The sequence below is a fragment of the Ictalurus furcatus genome, chromosome 17 (genome assembly GCF_023375685.1).
Source record: "Ictalurus furcatus strain D&B chromosome 17, Billie_1.0, whole genome shotgun sequence".
Taxonomy (NCBI): Eukaryota; Metazoa; Chordata; class Actinopteri; order Siluriformes; family Ictaluridae; genus Ictalurus; species Ictalurus furcatus.
Genome location: NC_071271.1, coordinates 4,400,298 through 4,411,821, shown reverse-complemented (window position 1 = coordinate 4,411,821; position 11,524 = coordinate 4,400,298). Strand labels below are relative to the sequence as shown.

The 11,524-nt window shown below is 41.6% G+C and overlaps 1 protein-coding gene across 1 annotated transcript; it reads right to left on the bottom strand.

Annotated features, from left to right (window-relative positions):
* Positions 1 to 2,260: 2,260 nt before the first annotated feature.
* On the bottom strand, positions 2,261 to 10,764 carry sagb (S-antigen; retina and pineal gland (arrestin) b). The gene is made up of 16 exons (XM_053646808.1): positions 10,611 to 10,764; positions 9,626 to 9,681; positions 9,471 to 9,531; positions 8,847 to 8,891; positions 8,340 to 8,539; positions 7,478 to 7,537; positions 7,123 to 7,190; positions 6,834 to 6,969; positions 5,945 to 6,029; positions 5,781 to 5,853; positions 5,550 to 5,687; positions 4,754 to 4,831; positions 4,633 to 4,647; positions 4,472 to 4,524; positions 3,578 to 3,587; positions 2,261 to 2,722 (listed from the first exon to the last, which is right to left on the bottom strand). Exons 2-16 carry the CDS (start codon positions 9,671 to 9,673, stop codon positions 2,632 to 2,634), a joined length of 1,161 nt encoding a protein of 386 aa, XP_053502783.1. The 5' UTR covers positions 9,674 to 9,681; positions 10,611 to 10,764; the 3' UTR covers positions 2,261 to 2,631.
* Between the last annotated feature and the right edge of the window lie 760 nt (positions 10,765 to 11,524).

The window sequence follows — 11,524 nt, the reverse complement described above, 5'->3', positions numbered from 1 at the left end:
TCCCGATGCTCACCTAGACCCCTAAACACTTAACCCGCTCCCTACACCCTAAGCCACACTTGTACAGTGTACCCTAAAACAATGCTTTTAAACTAACCTTGAACTCACCCTTAAGTGGAGAGAGACAAGGACACTCACCTAATCCTTTAACCCTACAGCCTAATTCAAACCTGAACAAGGGACCCCCAAACCAACGTGCTCCCTGAACCCTAATCCAACCTGAATTCACTCCTCACACCCTAAACCCACAATGCACTCTACACCCTACACCAGTGTTCACCAACCCTGTTCCTGGAGATATACCTTCCTGAAGACTTGAGCTCCAACCATAATGGCGCCCACCTGACCATCTAATCATTGCTTTAAGAAGATCTTGATCAACTAAAACAGGTGTGTTAGATTTTGGTTGGAGATGAAACCTGCAGGAAAGAAGATCTCAAGGAAGAGAGTTGGTGACCACTTCCATAAACTACTGTAAAAGTAAAATTGTACATCTGATGAAATGTAAGTTAATCAAATGAGACGTTCTCCAGAGGTTTTGTATGTGAAATATTTTAATATTATTAGAAATAATTCTGTTGGGACACAGAAAGTTCATTAAGATTAGAATGAAATACATTTTGATTAACAGCATTGAAAGTGTATATGTGTGTGTGGGTCACTGTTATTGACTACATGTATAGATTAGGGAGGTAACAGACTATGAATATGTTATTGCATCTGTTGTGTATCGGGACTGGGATCCTGTGGGATGCAGATTATGTGAGCAAATGAAAATAATCCTGCAAGCAGGATTAAAATCATCAGTCCTATGTTGTATGCGGTTGAGGAAATGTCAGAGCTTCAATTCTAACTCTGGGATTTTCTAGTGTTTTCCCATGTCACCGGGGTAGTGTTCATCTATCTGTTCATTTTCCATACAACTTATCTTATAAAGAGTCGTGGGGAGCCTGAAGCCTATCCCAGGGAACTCGGGGCAGAAAGCAGGAGACACCCAGGAGAGGGCACAATCGCACACCCATTCACACAATACGGACAATTACAGGGCACGATCACACACCTATTCACACAATACGGGCAATTTGGAAGTGCCAATCAGCCTACGGCGCATGTCTTTGGACTGGAGGAGGAAACTGGAGTACCTGGAGGAAACCCCCAGAGCACAGGGAGAACATGCAAGCTCTGGAGGCAGGACTCGAACCCCCAACCCTGGAGGTACGCGGCAAATGTTCTCACCACTAAGTCAGCATGCCCACCGGTACATTTAGTTAAAAGATTCCAGTTTAGGCCACGCCCACTTTGGGTTTAACTTCAAATAAAGTAATAGAAATATGTGGAGCACTACACATTACCTATACATACAGAATAAAGGTATAATCATTTAATTAGGGCTGACTCAGGTCTGATCTCAAGATGTTTTCTGTATTGACTCGGTGCTCAGTCTTGGACTTTGCTCTCGGTAAATACGGCCCTGGTTTGCGATCGAGAGTCCTATCAGAAGTACATCCTTCCCACATGGAAGAAGCCGACTAGTTGAAACGAAGGTTTGGCCTCGAATAGTATTTGATGGTTTTTGTTCTCAATCTGGACTCGATCTTGACTTGACCTCGACCCCCTTAAGACTCTGGTCTTGACAGCCAGTCCTAGACAATGTCCAACATTATATTTCCTAACCAACTGACCTTTATTCAAGCTCTGCAGAATATCGTACCTGGTACAAAGACATGTCAGTGTGTGTTTATGTTGTCCTGGGTTGCGTGCATGCAAGTGCCACCTGATCCATCGGTGTGTGTAATCTGGTAAGCAGTAGCAGGTGTTTCCTTTGTTAAATCAGTGTAGAGATAAGAGTGTATCACAGCATCACTCCGTGTGTGTGTGTGTGTGTCTATAGTCCTGAGCATTTGTGAGATGATGTGTGTGCATATGTTAAACCTAGATCTCCTACTTTTAATCCTGTTCAATTTATTATAAATATCCATTTCATATATTTATTATATAATATTAAACTAACAGTATCCAACCTTATTGTTATTGATACTTGTGAGGTGTTACTATAGAAACAATAACGTATTAGAACGAGCACATTATATATATATATATATATATATATATATATATATATATATATATATATATATATATATACACACACACACACAGGAAACTTAATATGTTGCAATATACGTTAATATTAGAATAATATACATTTTATATTGTATATATACTTTTAAAATGATCTTTCTTACCCCCATTTTGTTTGTATGGAAAGCTTTGCGATTAGATTTTTTGTTTTAGTTGTGTAAAATTCACACAAACACACACAATACGTACCGATACGTACACTATATTTTTAGTAGAACGTAACAATGTGAACTACTTGCGTCTGAAAGTCGTAGGGAAAAGAATGAAAGAAAAGAATTGTGTATGTGTGTGTGTCCAGCTTCAGTCACACACTAATCTTTATTGATGATTTACCAACACATTGCTAGTCAGACGCCGAGTAAACACAGATCAGTAGTGCCGTTACCCCTTCATCCACCTAATACACGTTCACGCTAGACGATAATAATCTCTAACACCGTAATAAACACTGTATATACTGTAATCCGGCTAGAAGAGATGACCGGAGTCTCACGAGTCCTCGGCGGATTCGTCGTCGTCACCGACCACGCCTTTGAGATACGACCGCTTAAAGTCCTCAAACACCATGTCCATGTTCTCACTACACACACACACACACACACAAAGGAAAAGGTTAATGATGCTGCACTGACATCTACAGTAGTATAGTGTAACTGTACCATTCACCGTAATATCAGGATTTAACTGGATTAAATGGATTAACTGGAACGGCCATTACATACACGGTTCCATAACTGGGGTGCTACTTAGCACACTTCTTTCTTAATCTTATTTCTTTGCTAGAAGACCGAATTTCACCTTTAAATAAGCAACAGGTTTTGAGTTTTTGGCACAGAATTAGCAAATACATCAAATGTGCTTAACTAGCATCTACGCTAATACATGCTTGAGGTCATTAGGGGCGTTCAAATAATTTTTTTTTTTTTTACTTAAGTTTGGTAAATGTGTACTGGACACGTGACTTCCTCAGCACGACAACACAATATCATTGAAAATGGAGGGGAAAAAGACATGAGAGACATTTTAAACATCATTAGTTTTGTAAGTAAATATATCAGTGGAACACAAAATGAACCCCCAATCGTGGAATCTCCCTCATAATGCCCCTGGAAACTGAGTTAACTAGCTAACTACTGTACGTTTCGCTCACTGAAACATAACACAGGCTTGTGATGTGAATGAAAGCTGCACGTTAGCATCACTGCTAACCGCAGTGCTATGCTAACTGCTGCTGCTGTAGCATCGATGACTATTTTCACTTATTATCACGCAAACATTAATTGTTTACTTGTGTTATAACTTCAAAATCCTGTCAGGAGTCATGTTAGCTCATGTAAGCTAGCTGGCTAGTGTTGAAGTAATATGAATCAGTCATGCTAGTAGTTGCTAGCTTTTAAATGAATTCGTTTATTTATTTACACTGAGAAATGCTCACCTTTCTTTAGCTGTTAAATCCCAGAGAAGAAATAGAAAGGGGGGACAACAACAACAACAAAAAGACTTCAGTCATAAAAAAAAAGATCATTATATTGTATTCATTTCAGTCTAAACTGCTAAAACGGAACACCTAATGCTACATACAGAGAACGTAGCAGGAATAACAGCTAAAGGGGAAATGCTAACAAAATGGTTAGCAAAAGAATTCAAACAAGAACATCTGATCGTTTAAAAGGAAAACTAAATAGATAATATTTCTTTTAAACTATCAGATGTTCTTGTTTGAATTCTTTTGCTAACCATTCTGTTAGCATTTCCCAGGTAACAGTTAGCAGGAAGGATAACAAGGAGCAATTTTCCTTTTCTAGGATGGACCAGGACCTTCCTGTTATTCCATTTAAAATAAAGTCCCCTCTGAACATGTTAAAATGTTTATTTTGAAATCTTTGCGACAGCTTATAGGGTGACATTCGGGCGCTAAGTTAGCGGTGGTGTTGTAGCACCACGCACTCGCTAGCGCAGTTACAACGGTGTTTAAATAGGAGGCCGTCGGGGTTTTGCCGTTAGCTCCTAAAAACGAAAGCTGTTTAACGTTATATTATGAGAAATGCGGCGTAGAAGTAGCGCAAACGTCAGACTCGAAGTTTCAGAACACAGTCACGGCAGAGATTCGGCTCGGCTAGTCGGCAATCTGTGAGGCGACGAGAGCGGCGGCGTAGACTGTGGTATTAGCATGAAAGCTGAAGATTTGGAAGCTGCACGACTAGCAGCAGGCAGATGGATGGCATTGTGGGTAATGCAGGTAAATCGCTTTACATATTTTCCCCGTTTTTCATTCTAGAAAAAAAAAAACATTAGGCTAACGTAGCATAAATATATCTGATTAGCTCACCTTCCTCAGGTTTAGGATGCATGAGCAGAAACGGAACCTCCACAGCAACCTCACTAAACACACACACGCACGCACGCACTTCAGTTACCTACAGTACGAAGGTGATCATTTATTTTAAGAATATTTCAATTATAATTTTGTCAAATAAAATCTGTCCATACCTCGAGCCGATCATGCTGTAAAACCCAAACCAGAGCATTTATTTTACATAGTTCTTGATCATCTATAATAAACTATAAAATCGTAATACACACACTCTCTCACACACTCGCACACACTCACCCAGCTGCAGTGCCCCTGACCACCACTCTGTAGGACACCAGTATCCCCAGAATCTCCTTCAACACTTCCGCCTTCACTCTGCATACACACACACACACACACACACACACAGCATCGATGGAATGCTTACATCTTCGCCCTTAGCCTTTAGGATCCTCAGTCTTTCACCCTTAGTATTTAAGGCTGTTAGAGCTTCGCCTTTAGGGACCACAGCATATAGAATGCTTACATCTTCGCCCTTAGCCTTTAGGGCCCTTAATACTTAGCCATTACAACCCTTAAAGCACTGTTCTTAAGTATTACGGACCACAGTATAATGCTTACATCTTTGCCTTTAGGGCCCTCGGTCCTTAATCTTTCACCCTTAGTAGTTAGGGCCCTTTGAGCTTTGCTGTTAGACATTACAGACCAAGCATATAGATCGCTTACACTTTTGCCTCTAGCCTTTAGGATCTCAGACCTTTAGGGCACTTGGTCTTCCACCCATACCATTTAGAGCCCTATTTGTCTTTAGGGACCATAGAGTATAAAAAGCTTAAACCTTTGCCTTTAGTGCCCTGAGTCCTTTAGGATCCTTAATCTTTTTTGCCTCTTAGCCTTTAGGGCCTTTAGTCCTCTATGGTTAGCCTTCATGCACTTTTTTCACGCTCTCTGTCCATTCAGTCTTAAGGTGCTTAGTCTGTGTCCTCTACCCGTTACGCTCTCTCTCATTAGGCTTAAAATTGACTTCTTCAGGCTCTTATTCCTTCCCACACTACAGTGCCCTGAAGGATGGCGGAGTGTGCTGTGCTCTCACATGCTAGAGGAAGCCAGGTTGGTGTCCTCGTGCTTCAGCTTCCCATCCAGTGCTAAGCCCCGCCTCTCACGGCTGTTCTTCAGTAAGGGGTACAGAGTGTACACTTTCTTCAGGCTGGTTCCAGATGGCACCATGTCTCTACGGCAACATCAGCGGTGATGTCATTCAGTGATGTTATGAATAGATTGGCATGTGTGTGTGTGTGTGTGTGTGTGTGTGCATGTGTCTTACGTGGTTTCCTCACAGGCTACAGATTTTATGTATTTATCATTGGAGTAGAGCACCACATTAGTCACCTGCTCAACTGTGGGTGAGACAGACAGAGAGACAGATGGACAATGTAAATAAACAGGTGTGTGTGTGTGTGTGTGTGTGTGCGTGTGTGTGTGTGTTACCTGAAACTGTGAGGTTCTTCATGTCCTTGCTGGAGCTGTTATCAATGTCCACACTGACATTGATGGGTTCACCATGATAATAAGTCTGAGAATGAGAGAGAGAGAGAGAGAGAGAGAGAGAGGGGGGGGGGGACAAAGATAGATAAATCGATATATCAATAGATAGAGAAAAATAGAAAGAGTAATATAGAGAGACACAGAGAAAGAGTAAGATAGATAGACAGACAGACAGATAGATAGATAGATAGATAGACAGACAGACAGACAGACAGATAGATAGACAGACAGACAGATAGATAGATAGATAGTAGGGGAGAGAGATAGATAGACAGACAGACAGATAGATAGATAGATAGACAGATAGATAGATAGATAGATAGACAGACAGACAGATAGATAGATAGACAGACAGACAGACAGACAGACAGATAGATAGATAGATAGATAGATAGTAGGGGAGAGAGATAGATAGACAGACAGACAGATAGATAGATAGATAGTAGGGGAGAGAGATAGATAGACAGACAGACAGATAGATAGATAGATAGATAGACAGACAGACAGACAGATAGATAGATAGACAGACAGACAGACAGACAGATAGATAGATAGATAGATAGATAGATAGACAGACAGATAGATAGTAGGGGAGAGAGATAGATAGACAGACAGACAGATAGATAGATAGATAGATAGACAGGTGGTGAGAGAGAGAGAGAGAAACATGATGGTTTAACAGTTTGTCTGAATTGTTGGTTATGTTTTCTTAGATCGTCAAAATACATTTTAAAAGAACATTTTACAGAATAATCTAGACGGTGTGTAGCCGTAGCAACATCTGCACAATGATTAGCACAAGTTAGCATAGTCGCTAAACATGAAGTCCCACCTCTTTCTCCAGAGCGACGCGCACATGCAGCGGTTTGTCTGACATCATAAACTCACAGGTCGTCTCGTTCGATGGAGGAGCGGCGCCTTTATCAGGAGCGTACTGCACCTTCCTTATAGCTAACCGCACTGAGCTCCTACAGAGAGAGAGAGAGAGAGAGATGAGGGATGAGAGAGGGAGAGGGATAGAGAAAGAGATAGAGAAAGGGAGAGAGAGAGAGATTATGGAAGATTGTATAGAAGTGATCAGAATATGGTTGTTTTTATGGTAGGGAACATCAGATGGTTACCTCTTCTGAGCTTTCTCATCCTGATTCTCACCACAGAAAGCCGTCACCTCAAACTCCACCATACAACGCTACACACACACACACACACACACACACACACGTTACTGTTGTGCAGATTAGTTGTGTGTTATGGTATTGTTTTGTTGATGAATTCTAAAGTGCTCAGGTGTGTGTGTTATAATTCGGTTGTGCGTTCTCACTGTTGGTGTGGTGTTGTGGAGATTAGGCGCGAGTGTGTGTCGTCGTGTTACTGCGAGGACTGATAACGTGTTGTTGCAGGGGGTTGGGTGTGTTGGTGTTACAGTGATTGACGGGGGTGTGTGCGTATTGTTGTTGTGACAGTCGTCATGGTTACCTTGCCCTCGTCAGTGGGTGCCGGCTGCAGAGCCACGGAGCACGGAAGGTTATCAGGAAACTGCAACACACAACACAGAGAACACAACTCGGCTTTAGCCTTGAATGTCCGTCGCTGTTAGCCTTTAGGGCACTCGGTGCTTCAGTGTTGGCCTTTGGGGCACACAAATGCTTAATCTTCAGAACCTCAGTAGTTTGCACTTTGGGTTTAAGGGCATTTTGTCCATTACACCTTTGTCCTTAGACTTCAGTCCTTTAATATTATACTTTTGGGCACGTAGTCCTTCACTGATAGCCTTTAGTTTACTTTACTTAACCTTCTTACTCTTGGACATTAGGGTGCTTAGTCCTTCAGTGTTCGCATTTAAACACTTAGTTTTTCCAGTGTTAAAGTCTAACACAGATAAATGCTTAGTCTTCAGAACCTTTACCTTTAGGGTATTTTCTTCGTTACACCTTTGTCCTTAGACTTTATTCCTTCACCATTAGCCTTTTTACACTTGTGTGCTCATTAAGTTGCTTAGTCCTTCACTGTTGGCATTTAAATCCCTTGTTTTTTCAGTGTTAGCCTTTAGGGCAGGTGCCTATAAGCCGTCCTCATAACCTAATTACTTGCCCTTTGCCTTTAGAGCAGTTTCTCCACTGCCCTTTCAGTGCTCATGTCTTCGTCCTCAGCCTTTAGTTCTTTAGTCATTAGTCTTCCACCCTTAGCGTTTAGCGCACTTCTCCCATGGCCTTTAGGGCACTTATTTCTTTATGCATCACCTTTAGAAATCTAAGAGGTATTCTGAACCGTAAATCTGAACCGGAATTTATTTCAGAAACCGATTTGAGGTTTTTGGATTTGAGCCCTTCGCTGTTACCTCAAAGAAGAAGGGGTGGGCGTCGTTTCCGAGTTTACGCAGCAGCCTCTCTTGAAGTTTGGTGTGGATGCTGCGCTCTCGGTCCTGCAGCGGGGGATACACCTGCCTCGTGCACACGTAGATATCTCTCCGAAACGCCCAGCCCAGTACGTCCGTGTCATCACGGCCATAACGGAACGTACATGACAACATGACATACACTGCCCCGTGCCCACACACACACACACACATACACCATCAGTGGGAAAGACAATGTTAATTTGTTCATCCAGTGTTCTATAACAAACACGATACACTTAACATCATCAGCGCCCTCTAGTGGGTACCGTTGCGTATCTGCCCAAATTTCATCACCTTTTACTGGTCAAATATTGTTGCATGAAAGTACATCTGTCTGAGAGTCTTTGTGAAAAAAAGACTGTTTTAATGCCATGACTACTTATCAAACCAGCTAACCGACCGAGTTGCTGAGGCCTCGTTTAAATAACAACAGCAATGTTCTCTCACCTTTCTTTCCTTTTACTTGCTGCAGATCGAGCAGCACGACACCATCTGAGACACACAAAACACACAAATCCAGGGGTTCAGATCGAGTAAAATCATGAGCAATGACTAAACGACAGACAAAATAAAGGCAGTGATCATCAATCAGCATTAGCCTTTAGGGCACTACCGCTTTGGCTCAAAAAAATTAACATGCCCCAAAGACTACGGACGAAAGTCTACGAGACACCAATATCCCTAAGCCTTTAGGCAGTCCTTCCAAGATTGTGCGATCGCAGAAATGAATTTGAGGAAACGGCGTAATATTCGCAGGAGCTTGCGATTTGTCAGAATCACTGCAGATTTTCCGCAGATCTGGGTCGAGACGCGTCATCGCAACGCGCACTCAGGCAAAGCCGTCTCCGGTTCACGTGCATTAAACAGGAGTACGGCCTGGTAAAAGGTCTCATTTACCAACAAACATCACTGCGAAACTATTTATTGCAATTCAAGTAATTCACTCTTAGCCTTCAGTGTGCCGTACTCTTTCATCCTTATCCTTTAGGGCCTTTTTTTTAAAAAAATTGTTTAGGTCTTTTGGATTTCAAGCCGTCTCTCGCCAGATCCGTGATGGACGAGTGGACTTACCAACAGGATCGACGAAGTCACAGTGATCCACAAAGTCCCGCCTGCCCATGTAGATGCCCACCTAGCGTCACACAAACACACACACACACAATTTGTTGTTATAAGTATAAGTACAGTGTGTTTAACAGCTGAACAGTACGGAAAGAGAGTCTTACAGATTTGTCACGTGACAGTTTCTTATAAATGACGTGCTTTGGACTCATGATGTGACCTAAAGAGAAAACAACACAAATTACACGCTTTAACACACACACACACACATAAGTGTATACTCTGAATATGTATATAAATGAATGTGCTCTTTTGAATTTAATCAGGAAGGGGAGGAAAATAGTTCACAACACGCGAGGTACGTGCGCTTCACTGAATGAAGCCGCCATTTCGTTTGACCTCGCCAACAAAAAGCAGGTGCTTCATAACTTAATAACGAGACACTTTTGTGTCCTCCTGATTGGCTTAAACAATAGTTGTATATATAGTTGTTGAATAGTTTTATTCTTCAGCTCAGGAGATTGAGCAAGAGACTCTTATCAGTTTCCTCCTCATCAGCAGTGTGCTTCTTAATCCTAATCCCGACATCATCATCATCATCATCGTAATAGCATTATAATGGGGTTCAATTCAGACCAAAAAAATAAGAGTTTAGTACATTATCTCTCTTCTGTACACTGACAAACTAACAAACATTGAGATAAACTCTCTCTCTCTCTCTCTCTCTCTACGTATACATATATATAAGTTCTCTATATAAATATGATTTAATAAACATGTATATAGTAAGCAATATCACAGCAATTTTTCCAATGAGTGTCCAGTTATAGTTTCATTTAACGCCGTGGAACCCCTGCAAAGCAAATTCGTTCTTATCATCACTTAAAGTCCTAGGAGATAAAAAAAAATCATGAATTTTTTAAAAATTATTTTTATTGAATAAATTAACTACAAAGTATAAAACTACCTTTTTTTAACGACTTAATAATAATAATAATAATAATAATACAAAACATCTCATATGTTTAAGTTTACGTTTAAACGTAGTACACTGTAGCCTAATAGTGCGATTCTGGCTCATAAATATATTTACAATGACTGAATTATTGAACACAATCAGTGCAAGAAGGAAGAGAGAAAGAATCTCACCTGCGTATGTGTGAGAAAACCAGACGTGTAGACGGGTGCGTGTGAAGGTGGGCGCTGCGTGAGGCTGTATTTGTAACGCGTGTCTGAGGGAGAGGCTCCGCCTTTACGTTGCTCTCATTGGACTGGTGCACACACAATGTTGAAGTCAGCAGGATTCCCTCATTTCACACACACACACACACACACACACACACACACACACACACACACAGGTGATCAGCAATGTTTCATAAACACAATAATAACAAAATAATGAACCTACACTGTTTAAGATTTACGCCATACAGAGTGCTGTTCCACTAACAGTACAGAAATGTAGTGTAGTGTTATGACACGAACACAGGAACGCAGACGTGTAGCGTAGACGTCTCCAGACTACGTCCGTCTGCACTATAAACCCACGTTGTCAAAGTCAGCAATCTGAGCGCTCATCTAAGCAGAGATTACACACGATATTAGGAGTTCTGTCACCTCGGGATAATCTCACGCACACGTGTATGAAGCGTGTGATCGTGCAGGAGCGCAGTCTAGGATCGATTACTGTGACGCATGTCACGTAACGTGAACGTCCTAACTAAAAAGACTAGAGGTCTTCAGAACCCCTTTATGTGGAGCGTTCTGGTCGTGCCATTGACATTTCTCCAGTGTCGACAGGATCCTCTAGAGGAAGTACTGACGCCTGGAACAGGGGTCTATTGAGGAAGCCGTACAAAAATCAAATAATATAAAGACCTCTCTGATCACTGTAGGGTTTTTTTAATTTGTGGAGAACCGAGAAAGCAGACGTAGGCTCTGTATCAATCAGTGAGGGCGAGCAAGAATATATTTACTAAACCCGAACTAGGACCCGTATAATCCGGGGATCAGTAGGAGGGTACTGTGAATACAGTATGGATTATCCAGTGTACCTCTGA

Coding starts and splice junctions, on each gene's coding strand:
- sagb (XM_053646808.1), bottom strand. CDS start 9,673: ATGAGTCCAAAGCACGTCATTTATAAGAAACTGTCACGTGACAAATCT. Junction 8,892..9,470: donor TGACTTCGTCGATCCTGTTG/GTAAGTCCACTC, acceptor TGTGTGTCTCAG/ATGGTGTCGTGCTGCTCGAT. Junction 5,854..5,944: donor GAAGAACCTCACAGTTTCAG/GTAACACACACA, acceptor TCTCACCCACAG/TTGAGCAGGTGACTAATGTG.